We start from the raw sequence: 22,013 nt of genomic DNA, 5'->3' as shown, positions 1-22,013 counted from the left end.
ACCGGTATCCCACAAGACGCGGCGAAACCGGGTGTGACGTCATAGCATCCCGCGATGTAGTACAGAAAACAAATATAATTAAAACACTTCTAACTTTAACTAGAAAATGAATTACTAAGCGAAAATATTATAAACTAAATAACTGCCATAAAGGCAGCACAATGCTTTTCTTCGAGTGTTTTCCATGTTGATGAGGGTGAGTACAAATGACTGATTTACAATAATTTAATTGTGAAAGTGCGTTTGATTTATCGTACAATTTCATTGGACCTCTGTGAACTACTCATCAATTTTATTGGTCTACTGTTACGAGGCAAAATGTTTTTGGCGGCATGAAAAAAAATCATGCATTAGCCGCACCGTAGTAAAGGCCGCAGTGTTCAAAGCTGTTCAAAATGTGGGAAAAAAGTAGCGGCTTATAATCCGACATCTACGGTACTAATGTAGGTCTTTCGTAGAAGCGAAGTGGCATAAAGCGAACTTTCGTAAAGCGGGGGACACCTGTATACAAATTATGCGAGGCATAGAGAGGGTAGATAGAATCTATTTCCCAGAGTAGAAATGTCTGAGACTGGTGGGCATAGCTTTAAAGTGTGGGAGGAAAAGTTTAAAGGAGATTGACAAATCAAGTTTTATTATAGAGAGAGTGGTAGGTGACTGGAATGTGCTGCCAGAGGACGTGTTGGAAACAGATATAATAGCAATGTTTATGAGGCATTTAGACAGGTAGAGAATAGATGGATGCATCTATATGCAAACAGATGGAATTAGTTTAAATTTAACATCTTAGTCATTTGCAGAGCCATGGTGGGCTGAAGGGCTTGTTCCTGCGATGTATTAACCATATAACAATTACAGCAAGGAAACAGGCCATCTCGGCCCTTCTAGTCCGTGCCAACACTTACACTCACCTAGTCCCACTGGCCCGCACTCAGCCCATAACCCTCCATTCCTTTCCTGTCCATATACTTAACCAATTTTACTTTAAATTACAATACCGAACCTGCCTCTACCACTTATACTGGAAGCTCATTCCACACAGCTACCACTCTCTGAGTAAAGAAATTCCCCCTCATATTACCCTTAAACTTTTGCCCCCTAACTCTCAAATCATGTCCTCTTGTCTGAATCTCCCCTACTCTCAATGGAAAAAGCCTATCCACGTCAATTTGATCTATCCCCCTCATAATTTTAAATACCTCTATCAAGTCGCCCCCTCAACCTTCTACACTCCAAAGAATAAAGTCCTAACTTGTTCAACCTTTCCCTGTAACTTAGGTGCTGAAACCCAGGTAACATTCTAGTAAATCTTCTCTGTACTCTCTCTATTTTGTTGATATCTTTCCTGTAATTCGGTGACCAGAACAGTACACAATACTCCAAATTCGGCCTTACCAATGCCTTGTACAATTTTAACATTACATCCCAACTCCTATACTCAATGCTCTGATTTATAAAGGCCAGCATACCAAAAGCTTTCTTCACCACCCTATCCACATGAGATTCCACCTTCAGGGAACTATGCACCATTATCCCTAGATCACTCAATGCCCTACCGTTTACCATGTATGTCCTATTTAGATTATTCCTACCAAAATGTAGCACCTCATACTTAGCAGCATTAAACTCGATCTGCCATCGTTCAGCCCACTCTTCTAACTGGCCTAAATCTCTCTTCAAGCTTTGAAAACCTACTTCATTATCCACAACGACTCCTAACTTAGTATCGTTCTATATTTTAAGAACATGTAAACCAGATCAAGGTACTAGCATGAAGAGACAAGGAACTGCAGATACTGGGATCTGAAACAAAAAAAAAGTTTGCTGAAGGAACTCAGCAGGGCTAGCAGCATCTGTGGAGGGAAATGGGGAGCTGGCATGCGGATTAGAATAAGGATCATGATCCGAAATGTTGTTCAACATTTCCTTCCACAAATAGTACTTGACTCATTGAGTTCCTTGTGGTTTGTTTTTGCTTAAGATACTAATAAAATAATTAAAAATAAAGTAAATAAACTCAAACACTTGTGTTCATCTGTTTTTCATAGGGTCATAAAAATGGGGTGGCCAATCATACACAGCCTTCCCTGTCATAGAATTTTGGGGCCTGATGTAAAGAGCCTCTGGTCCCTCCCTGCATGAAGGTACCCTACCACTGGACTCAGTGGTATTTCCAGTGACAAGGAGATCAGATCATCTGATCTCCAGTTCACCTCAGACTTTCATTATTTGGCTCCCAAAGGAACCTTTAAAAATTCCATATCACTGACTTTGGCTGTGGAAAATTTTTTGTTAATTGGTATATTCATAAATTAGTTTATTATGGTCAGGTGTACTGAGGTACAGTGAAAACTTTGTTCTGCATGCTATCTAATCAGGTCAGGTAATAAAACACTGCATTCAGGTAATAAAAAGGAAAACAATAGCAGAATACAGAATAAAGTATTACAGTTACAGAGAAAGTGTTGTGCAGGCAGAAGTTAAGGTGTAAGGTAGATGAGTCAATAGCAGATTCGATGGACTGAATGGGCTAATTCTGTTCGTTTGTCTTATAGTCTAGGAGTCCACCTTCTCATACTTGAGAACCATTCAATTGTCTTATCAAAGTGGGATTTAATCTATTCTTGCTTCTGGTGGTGCATGTATTAACAATTCAAAATCCTGACTCGAAATCCTCCAATAAAAATTATAGAATTTCAAACCAATTAATATCATGAATGAAAATATTCAGAAAAAAACTACAAATGCTGGAAATTTGAAATAACAACAGATAATGCCAGAAAGAGACAGCAGGTCAGACAGTATCTGTGGGAAGAGATACAGAATTGTCATTTCAAGTCAAAGGCCCTTCACTAGCCTTGTCTTTGACCTGAAGCTTTATTTCTGTTTCTTTCCCCGCAGGTATGACCTGACTTGCTGAGTGATTCCATAATTTTCTGTTATTATTTGTAGTAATTATGAATCATGAATAATGATGATCACCAAGCTAATGAACGTCATAAAAATTTGTTTGATTTATTGATGTTGTTCTGGAGAGGAAATGTCCCATTGCTACCCAAATATGTGCCTACACAGGATATGACAACAGACACACCAAACAAGGCCGGACAATGAATTGCAGTGGCTCCTACACCCATGCACAAATTTTGGAATTATCACTTTGGCCTCGTCAATCACTCTCATGTGTGTTAAAGCTCATGACATTTGCAGTGCCTCCTCTTCCTGTTAGTTGTTTAAATTATCACTGCTTTTCATTGTGACATTGTTTACGTCTGTCCCAAGCATCTCCTCTTTAACATACACGTTGTAGCTTCAGAAGGTTGGCACTTCATCTTTAGTTTTACGAAGTTTGCTTGTTTTCCAGATCTGTTCTTCAGCTCGAGAGCAAGGAGAGAATGAGGACTGTGTAGTGAAATTAAACCAGAAAAACTCAGAAGTGATAAGCAGTTCAGGCTGCCTTTTTCTCCCTGGTCTGATGAAAGATCATTGACCTGAAACCTTGAATTTGCTCTTCTCTCTTCAGATGCTATGTCCCCTACTGAGCACCACCAGAATTTTGATTTTATTTAAAGCACAGCGACTTAAGTGACAGTCCAAATTTATAAGCTTGAAGTATTTTATTTTTATATATGAAAGACTCGGAACACAACCGCGTTTAAATCTCTTGACCTTGAGTTATTCATTTTCTAATTAACGGAGAGCAGATGGTGTGGCATAACAGTGTAAGAGTTTCTCCAGTGGTTTCAGACTGGTCCGTACAGAAGTGTTGCAGCAGCTCACATCCCCTCTAAAGGAAAAGCTTTGGTGTTGAGGGATCATTCACACCTTTGCAATCCTCCCACAACCATCTGCTACCAGACAAACTATCGATCATGAGAAAAGTGCAGTGGAGCTTCTGCTTTAAGCACAGTCAATGATCCAAGTAAAAATAGCACCATTTTCTCAAGATTTCCAGCCTTGTAATGTCTGTCATCAACTTGCAAAACTGGACAGCCCTTTAGACCATACATTTTACAAGTGAAAACATTGTTTATTGTAACGCACTTTTTGATTCTGTTCGTTCAGAGATAAATATTGCTCAAAACAACAGCAGAAATTTGCTTTACTGAAGATCTGATTTGCATTCTCTTTTTTTCTCTGATAAAGCACATAGTAAAAATTTTCCAAATAGAGTCAGGAATACTCAGTATTTGGCATAGCTTTCAATCGATTTATTGCAAGCAATTGGGCAGGTAATTCAGGCCTCAAAGTCAAAGAGTATTTAACTAACTTCAAAGTTCAAAGTAAATATATTATCAAAATACGTATATGTCACCATATACAACCCTGAGATTCATTTTCTTGCAGGCATTCTCAATAAATCCATAATCAGAATCCGAATCAGGTTTATTATCACCGGCATGTGACGTGAAATTTGTTAACTTAGCAGCAGCAGTTCAATGCAATACATAATATAGAAGAAAAAAAATTATAATAATAACTAAATAAGTAAATTTTACTCAGTATACATATATTAAATAGATTAAAAACCATACAATAAACCAAAGTAATATATATTTAAAAAGTGAGGGAGTGTTCACAGGTTCAATGTCCATTTAGGAATCGATGGCAGAGGGGAAGAAGCTGTTTCTGAATCGCTGAGTGTGTGCTTTCAGGCTTTTGTACCTCCCACCTGATGGTAACAGTGAGAAAAGGGCATGCCCTGGGTGCTGGAGGTCCTTAATAATGAACACTGCCTTTCTGAGACACAGATCCCTGAAGATGTCCTGGGTACCGTGTAGGCTCCAAGATGGAGCTGACTAAATTTACAACCCTCTGCAGCTTCTTTCGGTCCTGTGCAGAGCCACCACCACCGCCCCCCCCCCCCCCCATAACAGACATTGATGCAGCCTGTCAGAATGCTCTCCACAGTACATCTATAAAAGCTTTTGAGAGTATTTGTTGACATGCCAAATCTCTTCAAACTCCAAATAAAGTATAGCCACTGTCTTGCTTTCTTTATAACTGCATCGATATGTTGAGACCAGGTTAGATCCTCAAAGATCTCAACACCCAGGAACTTGAAACTGCTCACTCTCTCCACTTCTGATCCCTCTATGAGGATTGGTATGTGTTCCTTTGTCTTACCCTTCCTGACATCCACAATCAGCTCTTTCGTCTTACTGATGTTAAGTGCCAGGTTATTGCTGCAACACCACTCCACTAGTTGGCATATCTCACTCCTGTACACCCTCTCGTCACCACCTGAGATTCTACCAACAATGGTTGTATCATCAGCAAATTTCTAAATGGTATTTGAGCTATGCTTAGCCACACAGTCATGGGTATAGAGAGAGTAGAGCAGTGGGCTAAGCACACACCCCTGAGGTGCACCAGTGTTGATCATCAGCGAGGAGGAAATGTTATCACCAATCCGCACAGATTGTGGTCTTCTGGTTAGGAAGTTGAGGATCCAATTGCAGAGGGAGGTACAGAGGCCCAGGTTCTGCAACTTCTCAATCAGGATTGTGGGAATGATGGTATTAAATGCTGAGCTATAGTCGATGAACAGCATCCTGACATAGGTGTTTGTGTTGTCCAGGTGGTCTAAAGCCTCATGAAGAGCCATGGAGATTGCATCTGCCATTGACCTATTGAAGTGATAGGAAAATTGCAAAGAATCCAGGTCCTTGCTAAGGCAGGAGTTCAGTCTAGTCATGACCAACCTCTCAAAACATTTTATCCCTGTGGATGTGAGTACCAGGCGGTAGTCATGAAGGCAGCTCATGTATTCTTCTTTGGCACTGGTATAATTGTTGCCTTTTTTAAGCAAGTGGGAACTTCTGCCCGTAGCAGTGAGAGGTTGAAAATGGCCTTGAATACCCCCACTAGTTGGTTGGCACAGGTTTTCAGAGCCTTACCAGGTACTCCAATGGGACCTTCCACCTTGCAAGGATTCACTCTCTTTAAAGACAGCCTAACATCAGCCTCTGAGACAGAGATCACAGGGTCATCAATTGCAGCAGGGATCTTTACAGCTGTAGTTGTATTCTCCCTTTCGAAGCGGGCATAGAAGGTGTTGAGTTCATCTGGTAGTGAAGCATCACTGTCATTCATACTATTGGGTTTCGCTTTGTAGGAAGTAATGTCTTGCAGACCCTGCCAGAGTTGGTTGTGCATCCAATGTCACCTCCAACCTCATTTTAAATTGTCTCTTTGCCCTTGAAATAGCCCTCTGCAAATCGTACCTGATTTTCTGATACAGGCCTTGGTCACCAGACTTCAATGCCACAGATCTAGCCTTCAGTAGACAACATACCTCCTGATTCATACACTGCTTTTGGTTTGGGAATGTGCAGTAAATCTTTGTTGGCACACACTCGGGTTCTAATGAATTCGGTAAAACCTGCAGCATATTCATCCAGGTTTGAAGATGAATCCCTGAGTACAGTCCAGTCCACTGATTCAAAGCAGTCCTGTAAGCACTCCTGTGCTTCCCTTGTCCATACCTTCTTGGTCCTCACTACTGGTGCCAATAGAATCAATGAAAGACTGCACCAACTTGTGTGATCAACCAATGTGAGAAAGAGAGAGAGAGAGAGAGAGAGAGAGAAGGAATCAAGAACTTGAGATGAAGGGTCCTTGAAAGTGAATCCCTAGGTGTGGGAACATTTCACTGATGGGGCAGTGAAGTTATGGCCTTTGGTTAAAAAACCTGATGGCTGAAGTATAATAACCATTCCTGAACCTGGTGGTTTAAGTCCAGAGGCTCCTGTTTCTTCATCCTTATGGCAGAAGCAAGAAGAGAACATGACTTGGGTGGTGGGGGTCACTGATGATGGATGCTGCATTCCTGCATCAGCGTTTCGTGTGGATGTGCTCATTGTTAGGGAGGGCTTTACCAATGATGGGCTGGTCCATGCTCACTACTTCTTGTAGGATTTTCCTTTCAAGGTTTTTGGTGTTTCCGTACCAGGCTGTGATGCAGCCAGTCAAGATACTCTCCACTACACATTTATGGAAGTTTGACAAAGTTTTAGAATCTTCACAAACTCCTGAGGAAGTAGTTTTCTTCGCAATCACACTTACACAATGGGCCCAGGACAGGTCCTCCAAAATAATAAGGCAGAGGAATTTAATGTTGCTGACCTTCTCCAACTCTGATACCCCGATGAGGACTGGTGTACAGAACTCTGGTTTCCTCCTCCTGAAGTCAATAATCAGCTCCTTGATCTTGTTGTCATTGAGTAAGAGGTTGTTGGCATGGGACCACTCACTCAGATTTTCAATCTGCCTCCTATATGCTGGTTCATCACCACCTTTGATTGCACCTTTCCAAGGCAGTGCAGAATCAGCTGTGGGTGATAATGGTTTATAGTAGCTAATCAAACAAAAAATGCTAATCAAAGCATTTTGAAATGTTCCATAACAAACCAGGTTATTCATGAACGTCCTGAAGAGCTCATAAACCAAGTTGAATCAGTACAACTTGCCATGGTAATTAATTCAGTTTGGTAAAAGTGTGACCAATGTTAAAATCAGGGCCTGCTTACAGCACACTCATTTCAAAATTAGCCAAAAAGATAGAGAAAACTCAATTTGCATTGCATTTAATTTACACTGTAGACTCAGTTATCTTTAGCACTGGTTGCTTTTTGGATTTGGGGTGAGAAACCCAACACAACTGAGGGAAAGCACTTAGCTATTGAACAGCAGTGCCTACATTAGATCAGGTGAGTAGAGACTGAGCTTCATGTTAGAAATCAAAGTTCAAAGATTCAAAGGTTCATTTATTTTCGAAGTACATATGCAGTATACAACTCTGAGATTCTTCTTCTCCAGATAGCCACGAAGCAAGGAAACACCGTGGAAGTCAGTTCAAAGAGAACAAGCAATCCCTTGTCCCACATGAAAAAGAATGGAAACACGACAATCAACCCCCACCAAAACCTTTTCTCTTGCAAAAGGTGCAACAAGACCATCAGCCCCACCAAAACCCCCTCCTCTGCATAAAATACAAGATGAACATCGGCCCCTAAATTCCCCTCCACCCCCACACAAAAGGCACCAAGAACGTCGACCCCCAAACCCACTTCCCCCCCCACACATAAAAATGAGAAAGAATGGGCAAAAATATGGAATATAAAAACCATAAGACTAAAAATGTCCATAGTTGATAGTCCATATCCATAAACGCAGAACCTCGGTGATGTCCTCCAACATCATCAAAAGAGACAGACACAACTCGAATCAGGGCCCTACCCTGCAGGCACTGCAATAGGCCACATAGACTCCTCTGGCAGCAGAACAATCCGATCAGTGAATAAAAGGCAAATAGTTAGTGCTTGCCTTCCGCATTCACATTGATGTTTCAATCTTCCATGTCACTTTAATCAGCGAATAATGGAAGCATTTATCAGCGAAATGGAGTTGGTGACCTGGCAGGATAATTGTGTCTTGATCTATCCCTTTGTCACCTCCCTGAATCGTTTCTGTTGCATAGATGACGTCACCCAATTGTATATAAATATAAAAACCCAGAGGAACAGTATATCTTCCAGCCAGACATCACACCAAAATATGGAACAATATGCTAACTATTGAACAGTAATTTTACCAGGCTTCTAAATGTTCGCAATTTACTGCATAAGAAAAAAACACCAACACAAGATAAATCATGGAAAATGGGAAGCTGCAAGAAAGGATAAGGGAGGAAAGGATATTTGTGTGGGATATGCCTTGACAAAGGAGCTCACATTATAGTCCTGTTCAAACAAGTTGCCCATCCATTGATTCAATGACACAGAAATGTGAGTGTGTCAAATCTGGAATGCTTCCAATGAAGAGACCAGCTATGCTCGAGACAGACATGCATCCCAGAAGTGGTGGGAAGTTCATTCCAGATGGATGTTGAATACCAAGTCTTGCCATTCCAGTGGCTCAAATGAGCTCCAGTCATACTCATGGAAGATGATGGCAGTGGATCCTATTGGTAAAGCCTAGGGCAACAAGTTCCTTCATATGAAAGGTACTTACTTCAGAAATCCTTGCAATATTAGCAAGATTAAGTGCTTGAATGAGGGAACAGAGCCAAACTACTATATCCCCCACCCAGTGCCTGAGTCTCTGACCATATGGACCAGCATTGCTGGAGAAGCAATTCCAATGGTTCTATCAAGACGTACAAAAGAGCTGGATGAACTCAGCAGGTCGGGCAGCATTCGTTGAAAGAAGCAGTCAACGTTTCGGGTTGAGACCCTTCGTTGACTGAAATGGTATGGTAAGCTCTGAAAGGCAATGTTCTGGCTTAGTCATCAAGACTGTCAAGGAGACTCAAAGTTGGCAAATAAGAGTAATACACGGAAGGAAAATAAAACATTGGGAGCATTTGATGCCTCTGGGCCTGTACTTGATGAGGTTCAGAAGGATGAGGGGGTATCTCACTGAAACCTATTAGATACTGAAAGGCGAGAATACAGTGGACATGGACAGAATGCTTCCATTAGTAGGAGAAATTTGGGTTTGAGGGATGAAGACTTTGCATCAGACAAAGAGACGTCCTTAGAACTGAAATGAAGAAGGGCTTCTTCCCCCAGAGGGTGGTGAATCCATAATATTTGTTACAATTGAGAGCTGTGGAGGCAAGTCATTGAGTGTATTTAAGGTAGAGATCAGTAAGTTCTTAATTGGTTTGTTCATTAAGGGATATGGGAAAAGGTGAAAGAATATGTTTGAGATTAAACAAAATACATGATTGAACAGTGAAATAGACTTAATGGGCCTATTGGCTTAATTCTGCTCCTATATCTCTAAAATAAAATAGTGTTTTCCATGGCAGCTTCAGTTGGAATCAGCACTATTAGACTAAACTACCATCCGGAGCCCATCCCCTGGAGTTTGAAAAGGATTACTCTAGTAGGGAAATAGTGCTTGGATGAATCTGCTGGTCACTCACTGCAGATATAGCAGCTTCCTTTGAAGCTTGAAGAGTATTTCTGTTTCCAAATGTGCACCTGCATTGCTCACAGCTCCAATGGGATTTAAGAATTTCACAGGACAGGAAATTACACATTTAACCTGCAATAAGTTTTAGGAGATAAACAGATTTTACAATAGTGCCTCTTGAAAAGGAAGAAATCATGTCAGAAATAATCTTAAAAGAACTGCTGAGCACCACAGTCATTAACATTTCTGCAAATGAAGCCTTTATAATCTCCAGAATATTGTAAACTGTGCAAACTTCAACAAAATATTACACTGGAAATTGGTGATAAGAGGACAAGAATAAGTGAAAAGTTCTGCCCTGCAATCCAGCTCCTGTTGTTCAAATCCTCTTTCAATGTTTCCATTGACCCCATTCATTCCTGTTCCTTTACCAAAGCGATACTATTTGCTTTTCATTTACTTAAGCCACCTCCAATTTAATCACTTTATTTTGAGTCAGTGCACAGACTTTTGTATTTCGGTAAATCCCTAATTTTGAACTTTCCTTGAGTTCATCCCACAAAACTCAAGAAGCAGAATGTATAGACTGTACAGAATGCTGGGGAAGTAAATTAAGTACTGGCCTTTATCAGAAAGGTGTTGGAGTATACAATATAGAGAAGTCTTGCCACAATTGTACCAGATCTTGATGAGACTATGAACAGACAATTAGCTATTTAGTGAGTGAGTGACTGAGTGAGGCCTCTGTCAGTCAGGGTCAACCATGAATGTTGTGTCCTAGCAATCAAGATACACAAGCCTGGACAGTACAATATGGAGAGCAAACTGTTGCTCATGTTGTAATCTCTCCTTCTGAACCCAAAGGAACGGCAGAGACCGATACAATTTGGATCCAGTTGTGCCGCAGAAGTTGCCAGTCAGTGTTGAACTCAATGTAGGACTGCCTTAGGGACTCCGGCTCCAGATTTTTCCCTCGGGGTGTACTCCAGAAGCCTTTCCCATGAGTGGGTATAGCCACAAGGCAGTGGAGTTTTGAGATCAGAGTCTTGAAGAGCTGCCAACTGCAGCTAAAGAGCCCCATCTGCCCAAAGCGACTGGTTTTAAGGCATCAGTAACCCCCCTTCTCCTGTCAGTAGAAACGGTTCCACCAGGCTTAAGATGTAGGCCACCCATGAAGGCCAGGAGCTGGACTTGGTTGTCAGAGACTATTTGAGATGCTTGCCATTGGGAGAATTTAAAATAGTTAGTGGAAGCTTGTCCCCATTACCACCCCTGAACCTTAAGAAACCTATTTAAGGAGAGATATATTTGCATTAGAGATATGTATAATGTTCATAGAGACACATACTGAGACAAGTACCGTGATTCTCGAAGATCTGGTGAACGTTTCAATTTGCTCTGCACAAAACCTGTTGGTTCCCCAGTACAATAGGATGTCAATAAATAAATACTGCTACCTAGCACATTCCAAGCACAAAAGTATGCACTAAAGTTTGGTGCAGCCAATGCAAAAATGTTACAGGAAATGAGTGCAGTCTGAGGTCCTGTGTAACAACCCTGCAAGCTTTCAAAGGGTGAAATTATCCAAAGAACTACATGAATGGCATTTGTTCTTTGTACATGAAATGTATTAACTTGATGACAGAGATGGAATGAATGTTGTATATTTGGACTTTCAGAAGGCCTTTGTCAAGGTGCCACACATGAGGCTGCTTACCAAGTTAAGTGCCCATGGTATTACAGGACAGTTACTGGCATGGTTAGAGCATTGGCTGATTGGTAGGAGACAGCGAGTGGGAATTAAAGCATCCTTTTCTGGTTGACTGCCAGTGACCGGTGGTGTTCTGTAGGGGTCGGTATGGGACCACTTCTTTCTATGCTGTATATCAATGATTTAGATGATGGAGTAGATGGCTTTGTTGCCAAGTTTGCAGATGATATGAAGATTAGTGGAGGGGCAGGTGGTGTTGTGGAAATGGTAGGCTGCAGAATGACTTAGACAGATTAGGAGAATGGGCAAGAGACCGGTAAATGAAATTTAATGTTGTAAAATGCATCGTCATGCATTTTGCTAGTAGAGATAAATGAGCAGACTATTTTCTAAATGGGGAGAAGATCTGAAATGCAAAGGGACCTGGGGTTCCTTGTGCAGAACACTCTAAAGGTTAACTCACAGGTAGACTTGGTGGTGAGAAAGGCAAATGAAGTGTTAGCATTCATTGAAATACAAGAACAGGCACGTGATGATGAGTCTTTATAATGCTCTGGTGAGGCCTCACCTTAAGTATTGTGAACAGTTTTGCCCTCCTCATCTGAGAAAAGATGTGCTGGTATTGGAGACAGGTCAGAGGAGGTTCACAAGGATGATTTCAGCAAAGAAAAAGTTATCATACAGGGAATGTTTGATGGCTCTGGGTCTGTACTCACTGGAATTTAGAAGGATGAGGGATGATCTAATTGAAACCTTTCAAATGTTGAAAGGCCTGGACGGAGTGGATGTGGAAAGGATGTTTCCCATGTTGGGGGGAGTCTAGGACAAGAGGGCACAGCCTCAGCATAGAGGGTGTCCATTTGAAACAAAGGTGCGGAGAAATTTCTTTTGCCAGAGGGTGGTGAATTTGTTGAATTCATTACCATAGGCAGCTGTGGAGGCCAGGTCACTGGGTATATTTTAAGGCAGAGCTTGATAGATTCTTGATAGGACACAGCATGAAAGGTTACAGGAGGAAGGCCGGGGAGTGGGGCTGAGGAGGGTAAAAAAGGATCAGCTTGTTAGATGATTGAATGGTGGAGCAGACTCAATGGGCCAATTGGTCTAATTCTGCCCCTATATCTTATGGTCTTCTGGACATTACAAATGTATAACATTGAAAGTCCAATTAAAGTATGGACTAAATGTCACTATAAACGTAAAGAAAGTTGTTGCAGCCAAACAAAAGCAAAATATTTGTCACTGCCGACAACCCTATGGATTTGTTATACTTGCAGGACGTGCCCTCGCTCCAGTAATGATTATTCCTAAAGTCGAGGATATGTATTTGATCCTTTATTAGCAATTAGCAAACATACAATCTTGAAGCGATGAAACTTAAGCATACCCAAATGTAAGCTAAGTGTAATTAAGCGTTATTGAGCAGTTGGCAAATGTTACGACGTCCACCAGTCTCCAGCTACAAACTGCAATGAACAAAGCATGAAGACATAACTTGTTCACTATGCTTTACTACACCCCCACTCAGGTGACTCATTGCCATAATAAACATAATCACCATGCAACACAGTATACAATGCTGATAGCGAAACAACACATGGCTCCTACAAAAGTCAGGCACTATATTTCTATTTCTTGCATGTATTATTATGAATAAGGTTTATATTTTGAAATACATAATATATCCATCCAAAATTGGCTGGATTGATTCCTAGGGTGAAGGTGTGGAATGAGGAAAGGTTGAGTGGGTTGGGTCTCAGTTCTTTGAAATTTTGAGGAATGAGATGTGATCTTATTGAAATATAAAATTCTGAGGGATTTGACAGAGTAAATACTGAGAGGTATTTCCATCCTGGAAGTATAAAACCAGACATGTCATTTCAGATTCAGGTGTCATCCATTGAACATGCATAAGGATTTTATTATTTCAAGAGGTTGTAAGTATTTGGAATACCCTATCATAGAGACCAATGGGCATGGAGTTATTAAGACTAAAATAAAAAGATTTCACAGGAATCAAGAGTTATAAATATTGTACAGCAAAGTGGAACTGAAGCCAAGATAAGATCAAACATGATCTTACTGAAGGGCAAAACAAGGCCCTTATGTGCATCTGGCTCACAATTCCAGCAGCACAGGTCGGATCTCAGTCTCTGGTGCTCTCTGTATGGAATTTGCACATACTCCCCGTGATCCTATGAAGATCTGCCAAATATTCTAATTTCCTCCCATATCCCAAAAGCATGTGTTATTAGGTTAATTGTAAATGGACATTTTATGATTGTGCAGATACAGTGGGATGAGAGGCCTGTTTCCAAGGATTATTTTTTCTCGAGCATTGGAGACGAGGGGAAATCTGGTAGCAGCCTCCATGTTTATGGGAGGCATAGGAAGGGTAGGAAGTCCATATCTTTCACCCAGGGTACAAATGTTTCATAGCTTTAAGGTGAGAGTCATAGAGTTATCAAATCATAGAGCACAGAAACGGGCTCTTCATCCCACTCTTCCATGCCAAACATGATTCCCATCTGAGCTAGTCCTATTTGCCTGTGACAAACAAGAGAAAAACTGCAGGTGCTGGAAATCCAAGCAACACACACAAAATACTAGAGGAACTCAGCAGCCCAGGCAACAGCTATGGAAAAATGTGAACAGTCGATGTTTCGGGCTGAGACCCTTCATCAGACCTGAATCAGTCCACTGTTTACTCTTTTCCATAGATGCTGCCTGAGCTGCTGAGTTCCTCCAGCATTTTCTGTGTCCCCCATTTGTCTGTGTTTGACCCATATCCCTCTAAACCTTTTGTATCCATGTATCTGTCCAATTACTTTTTAAATATTCTTAAAGTATTGGCCTCAGCTGCTTTCTCTGACAGCTCATTACAAATATTCAACACTCTCTGAGTGAAAAAGTTTCCACTCAGGTTCCTATTAAACCTCTCCCCTCTCACCTTAAATCTATACCCTCTAGCTTTTGATTCCACAACTCTGAGGAAAAAGACTGTACACATACACTCTCTCTATGCCCCTCATAGAGGATTCAAAGAGAGGGAGGGATGTTTAAAGGGGATATCCAAGGGCAAATCTTTTACACAGAGAGTGGTAGCTGCCTCATATGTCCTGCCAGGGTTGGTGGTAGAAGCAGACGTGACAATGGTGTTCAAGAGACCTTCAGATAAGCACATCAATATGCAGGGAAGGAGGATATGAATCATGTGCGGGCAGAAGGGATTAGTTTAAATTGGCCTCATGCTCAGCACAGATGTTGTGGGCCGGATGGCATATTCCTGTGCTTTACTATTCTGTATTAAATGTTCTGACACTCTACTTGGCTAACTCTAGCTCCTATTCCTTATGTTTTACTTGATTCAATTACTTATTATCTAGCAAACTCACTTCATCTCTCCATTGTTTCATCTTATTTAATGCTTTTGCTGAAATAAAAATTTTCACTTGTTCCAATTTTTAAGTTTAACAGTTGAAATACAAACCCCCCAACTCAAGCACAATACCATTTATATTGTTGTCTCTGTTTATGTTAATATTTTATAATTTATTAACTTTTCGGAGATGTGGATTCACTGCTAAGACCAATATCTACTGTCTATTATTGATTGATCTTGCAGTAGTGATGGTGATCAGTAGCTTTCTTGAACCACTGCAGTCCTTTCACGGTGCTTCCACAAAGCTATTGGTAAGGGCATTCCGCAATTTCAATCCAGCAGTGATGAGGAAACGAAGATATATTTCCAAGTAAGAATGTAGGCGTGCAGTTTGCAAGAAAACATGTAGGTGCTGATGACCCGTTGAACCTGCCACTCTAGTTCTTTTGGCCATAGAGGTCATGGATTTGGGAGGTGCTGTCAGCTAGCCTAGGTAAATAACAGTTGCATTTTAAAAATGTGAACACTACAACCACTAAACATGGGTGGAGGAGGAATGAATGCTTAAGAATGTAGTTGATGAGATCCCATTTGTGGGTAGCATTTTGTCCTGGATGGTGTTAAGTCAACGAGTGCTGTTGGAACTCCACTCATCCAGATAAGTGGGAGCATGATATTCCCACTCTAACTTATTCCTGTAGTCCCAAATGTTCTGTTGCTTGTGTACTTGAGTTCTGGTCAATTGTAATCCCAGGATATTGATGGTGAAGGACAATGACCACAATACCATTAAACAGCAGGTTTCTTTACAAAGTTCACACAGAAGCCTAGAATGACATAAGGTAAATTTTATGTTGATGTTTTAACAAATTAATCCATAAGTCTATCACACTAATAATGTTAAAGGACTAGTGAATAAATCAAGTGAATGGAATATAATTTATTTTCTCTATTAGCTTTATGTGCAGCGTGCAGAAGCAGCAAGTTATTAAGGCAAATGGAACATTGTCTTTTATTACGGCAATGGGAGAAGTCTTGTTGCAGCTGGCTACAGTGTTGACAAAACCACACCAGAGTACTGTAGAGAGTTTTGGTGCAATATACTTCCCTTAGGGACAGTCTGAAGAATGTTCATTGGAGGAAATTCAGCCAAGAAGGTTGTTTACTTTATCAGGAGGGATTACTAGATTCAGCCTATGCTTTTTGGACATAAAAAGAAAGAGGATTGATAGGTTTAGATTCTGTGGGGTAAAATGTCCTAGCGGGTGAATTTGGCATGTGATGTTTTCAGGTTAGTTATCAGTACAGTGTTAGGATCTGCTTCAGCATAAGGGGGACACCCATTCAAAGAGACTTATCTTCTGACACTGGGACTCTCCATCTCAAAGAGCTGTAAGGATATACTATACTAGTCTAACTTTTGGATGACAGAGATTTAGAAGGTTATGGGCCAAAGGCTGGCTAATGGGACTAGCTTGGATGGAGCATATTGATTGGCATGGACCAGTTAAGCCAAAGCTTCTGTTTTTGCACTGTGTAATTCTATGATTCCAATACTAGAGAGCATGTATTAAGGTGAGAGGGGGTAAGTTCAGAGCCAATACGCAGAGAAAGCTTTTTACACAGAGAGTAATGGGTGCCTGCAATACATTACAAGGGGTAGAGGTTGAAGCATATATGCTAGAAGCTTTTAAGAGGCTCAGTGCAGCGAATGGAGGAATATAGATATTGTGTAAGCAGAAGGGATTAGTTCAGTTAAGCTTTTAATTCTGAGTTTAATTATTTCAGTGCAACATCGTGGGCTGAAGAGTTGGTTCCTGAGCTGCACTGTTCCATATTCCATGTTCTTTGATCTTGCCTTTACCTTGCAGAGATATTTCAGATCTCCTGCGCCTCCTACCTCACACTGGGGAAGTAAGCTTGCTGATGCAATTTGTATGAAGTTCAAGTATGATATTCTTCCCTTCCACTCCATTACCCATACCTTGGAGAACCATTGCAGAAGCAGTACCTTGGTTATGGGAAGTTTAGCTAATGCTTCTTAATATATGCCACTGAGATCAACAAAGTGTTTTGTGTATTCAAGTTAAATTCACTGCTAAATGAAGCTTTCATTCAAATTAAAAGTAAAAGCTTTCAGACATGCCTAATCCATATTTGACCTTAAATTAAGTCCTCTGGGCATTTTTTTTTTCAATTGGACATTATTTATTTATCCTGACTTTTCTTATATCCTAAAGGTCCCTACAGGATCTTTCAAAGCAAACAGACATTCCTTACGGCACGGTGATGGAGTCAGCTGTGTATGAACATGTTCGAGTAAAAGGAATGAACCCTTTTGAGAGAGACAACATGTACGCACAAATGTGGAGGATGATCAACAAGGGTAACGGGACAGAAACCTCGGTGAAGGATTCCCAGGAAGGCATTCAGAGGGTACAGTTCACTTCTCTTGTCTATCTGTCTCTTAAGCATTAGACTAGATCAGTGCATGTTAGTTAATGTGCATGTGAGGGAGAATGAAAAACGGAAAACTGCATTTCTTCTCTGAGCTGCAGTTATGTTCTTCTTTTAAAACTGTTTGTTTTTCTCTGCTGCTTTATATCCTACTTCAGCTCATGTAAAAGGGAAGCGTCAAAATGTCATAGCATACGGGCAGAGGCCCTTTGGCCTATTATTTCATGCTGATCAACACTTAACATCTATACAGATCCTATATACCTGCACTGGCTCAGCAGCTTTCTATGCCTTGAAAGTGATTGACATGCTCACCTAGATACTTCTTATTGTTAGAGGTGGAAGGTGTGCAGCTAACACAAAACTCCCCAGCAAAGGAAGTAGACAGTCAAGTGCACATTTCCTTCTCATTGCTCATGGGGTAGATGCAAAGTCACATTCTACAGCTCCGAGCTGTTGCAGACTAGTGCTGCACTAAAGGTTTGGTGTGAAGACCCTATAACTAAGAGGTTATACCAGTCTAGAAAGATTAAAGAGAACATTGTAATCCTTACAGAAGGTGGGGGTGGTGATTCAATAGAGGGCTTTAAATTTGACGTGATAGAGTTGGAGAAAGTGTTTGTATTTGAAGGGAAGAGCAAAATCAAAAACCATAAATTTAGTTTATCAACTAATAATCAAAGATGGGAATTTGAGAACTGTCTCTGCCAAGTGGTTAGGATCCTTTCTGAGTATACAGACAAATAGCATGGAACATTGGAAACAAAGCAAAGTGTAAATCACCAACACAAGTGCCAGCTCCTCGCGCAATAAGATCATAGCAGATCTCTTACCCCAGTCCTACTTCCCTGCATGAACCTCATATCCCTTGATTCCATTAATATTTAAAAATCTACTGATGTGTTCAAAGAGACTAAGATTCAGATTAGTTCATTGTCATATACACCAGGGTTGAATGAAATTCCTTGCTCAAATGAAGCTCACCAATAAGCAGGATATGTGGTGATACTAAGTAAAACAATAACAACAGTTTAGAGCACAGAGTGTTGCAAAGTATTGTCATGCAACTGAGGTAGTGCGAAAAGGTGGCAGTGTGAAAGAAGTAGATTAGGGGTTCAAGAATGTGACAGCACCACTGGGAAAGTAATGAAAAGTGATGATGATGGTGGTGTGAGATGGATAGGAGGAGACACGATCATTGAGGTAACCAATTGGACCAAAGTTGTATTTTGTAAAATTGTATCATCACTATATTCACAATTACAGATTGCAATATTATTTTCTATTGATTGATTTATTGAATAATTCAAGTTCAAGTTTCAAGTTTAATTATCATTCAACTATAAATGAATATAGCCAAAATAACTGTTCTTCCATGGCCAAGGTACAAAACACATTACCAGCAGCACACAGCACACTGCACATAGCACAAATAGCATAGGGTTACAATTTCAGATAGACTGTCACAAAGAGAAATGTATATATTTCTAGCCCAGGTCCCTGAAATGTCCTGGTCGAGCTTGTTCTTGCACTGAGCAAACACTGGGGGGCAGCACCAGTGTGAGGGGATGAGCCCCCAAACCAATACAAAATCCAGTGGCACACAGCCAGCTCCAGCATCTCCCTTGCCAGCAACCACAACTGGTCTCCAAGGCATGAGAGCCTTCTTTGCACAAGGCAACGCAGCTTCCCCACCAACGGTCTCACCCATGAACTAGTGAGCAAGACCTTCAGTCTGTGTTCTCAATAAAAACATCCAAGGCAGTCACTCACACCTTTTTTAGGATGCGCATGGTTTTGGCACAATGATACACAACAAGTCCAGGTAATAACAGCAATGATATGGAATAAATCCAGCTCCATTGTTATCGAGCAACTCACTGAAGGATTGTTCTCTGTATCTGGCAATGACTTGCGATCATAGAAGAGACATACAGGATGAACAAGTGCACCTTTGAGTAGCCGCCGCACCTGAGTGCACTGCTGTCTTATAGGAATAAGGTCATTCCTACTAAAAAGTATTTTAATGGAAGTACGTAGTTTTATATTTTGTCATCTATTTTTATAGTGCATTGCTTATTGAGATATCATATAACCTTTGTCCAAACTAACCATAACTGCAGATTTGAGATTCTATTTAAGAACTTACAGTATGTGGGTGTTTTGTCGAACTAAAGATTGATTCTGGTGTGTGGGTAAATGAAGATCGAATTATAGAGCTCGATGTAACTAGACACAAAATGGTAGGTTTCTAATGGGGGGGATGAAATCAATACTTCAAGGCTGCAACACTTTGCCCAGCAAGTTATGAGTGTCTTAAGAAGAGAGAAATTGTGTGAGATGGAGCAGCACAGCCACCAATGATAGAGCAATTTTAATGGTGTGCACAATGGACAAGACTTTGGCGGCTTCAAGGCTAGAAGGAACACCGCTGTGAAGAAATTACAAAACAAGGATTCAGCAAACCCCAACAAAGTTAGTAGGTCCACAGAAGGTTCCTGTCAGCAGCTAACTCACCTCCTCTCTTGACATCCCTGGGAAGCGATAACAAAGGGCAGAATCTAAACAGCAGATTCCTTGCAAGAGGCGGTGGAAGTCAGTAACTCAGCATTTCACAGATAATTTACTACTTTCAGAGTCACAGGAGTTTGCCAGCTCTATTGCACTACCTTGGCTTCAGCTGTTATTTCATCTCAGTTACTCAACTCCCAGGACTTTCAAGTTAACACCATTTGTGAAATGACTGAATTTGTCCGCTGTTACTAAGTACATTGTACTATTAAAAGTGAATGATGCTCAGCAAATCATTATTTGACAGCCATGACTGATGATATATTATTTATGATGCAGCTCATTGAGTGCAGCCTAGAGCTGTATTAGTTGTAAGCATATTTTATGTATTTGTTCTTGACTTATGTTGTATCACACGGCTGCTTTCTTTGATATATGGTACTGAAATTTTTAATAAACTGCGGAGGTGGTCAGAATATGTTAAGAGCCGTGTAAAAAGAGAGGTTACAATCATTTGTTGCATAACACAAATGATAAGTCACATTTCCCCATCCCAGAAAACATAGTTGCTACATACTTTCTCGTGAGTTTTACAGCACTGAAAGTTTTGGATTGTTTTCTCTGGAATAGTGGAGACTGAGAGGAGGCCTGCTATAAGTTTACAAACTTATCAGAGGCATAGATGGGTAGACAGCCAGGATCCTTTCCCTGAGTAGAAATGTCACATACTCAGCTTCAAGGTGGGAGGAGGGAAACATTAAAAGGCAGTAAGTGAGAGAAATTTTAAACCCGTGGTGTGATAGATACCTGGAATATGCTGCCAGGAGTGGTGATGTAAGCAGATACAATAGTGGCATTCAAGACACACATCAATGTGCAGGGATTTTGATCATGTTCAGCTAAGAGGAATTTAATTTAATTTGACATTGTGTTTGGCAGACACTGTGGACCAAATGGAGTGTTTCTATGTTGTATGTGGAGTAGATGTAACAGGCCAAATGGCCTAATTCTGCTCCTATATCTTATGGTATTCTTCTATGTTGTATTTTCTGAAAGTTGGGTGGAGGCTGGTAGATGGAATTGAATAGTAACAAGTACAGCGTGGTGCATTTTTGGAAGCCAAGTAAGGGTAGCATATAGACAGTAAATGGGCACTAAGGAATGTTGATGAACAGAAAGATCTTGAAGTCCAAGTTCATAGTTCTCTGCAAATATCAATGATGAGGATGTGAAGAAGGCTTATCTTTATTTTTAAAGGATTTTTAAATCGCAGCAAGAGGCAGAGAGGGAAGAGGTAAAAGAAGCTCGGACAGAAGCTGGTTTTTTTTAACTGATCGCGGCAAAGAGACTAGACTGCGCAGGCGTGTGACATAGCGCGCCAAAGGTTTAAAAAGGAGAGGAAGTTTACAACGGTTATTTAAATCGCAGCAAGTGGCGGAGAGGGAAGAGGTAAAAGAAGCTCGGAGAGAAGCTGGTTTTTAAACTGATCGCAGCAAGGAGGCTAGACTGCACAGGCACGTGACATAGCGTGCCAAAGGTTTAAAAAGGAAGACCGCCATATACAGCGGCCATTGTCGGAGTGGACTGAGGCAGAGTGGGACGGCTTTGGCTCAATCAGGCTTTGGCGAGAACAGGCAGAGGCGAGGTTTGAACGGGGGCACAACTGTGAAAGCGCATGAAAGTCGGCCCGTGAGGCAGCGGGAGAATTTAAATAGCGAGCAGAGGATGAGTACGAGCTTCACTCCAGGTGAGGTAAGGCCGGGTAAGCTCCTTTAAATAATCTAGTTAGCTTAGGAGTAGGTATGGAGGCAGCAGTTAGGGCAGTTGAGTGCTCCATTTGCAGTATGTGGGAAGTCAGGGTGAGCACTGTTGTCCCTGATGACTATACCTGCAAAAGGTGCATCCAGATGCAGCCCCTGACAAACCGTGTTAGGGAACTGGAGCTGGAGCTGGATGAACTTCGGATCATTCGGGAGGCAGAGGCAGAAATAGACAGGACTTTCAGGGAGATAGTCACCCCTAAGAGTC

General features: G+C 41.0%; 1 protein-coding gene across 2 annotated transcripts in view; it reads left to right on the top strand.

Moving 5' to 3' along the window:
- The window catches only part of grid2 (glutamate receptor, ionotropic, delta 2), a 1,108,967-nt gene that overhangs the window by 975,738 nt on the left and 111,216 nt on the right, over positions 1 to 22,013 (top strand). For both annotated transcript variants that reach the window (XM_073042457.1, XM_073042458.1), the window contains exon 13: positions 17,258 to 17,453. In XM_073042457.1, coding sequence (XP_072898558.1) covers positions 17,258 to 17,453 — 196 coding nt within the window. The remainder of the gene's footprint in view (positions 1 to 17,257; positions 17,454 to 22,013) is intronic.

This window comes from Hemitrygon akajei, chromosome 4, assembly GCF_048418815.1.
Source record: "Hemitrygon akajei chromosome 4, sHemAka1.3, whole genome shotgun sequence".
NCBI lineage: Eukaryota > Metazoa > Chordata > Chondrichthyes > Myliobatiformes > Dasyatidae > Hemitrygon > Hemitrygon akajei.
The sequence above is the reverse complement of the archived record's forward strand: the minus strand, read 5'-3'. Positions and strand labels throughout refer to the sequence as shown.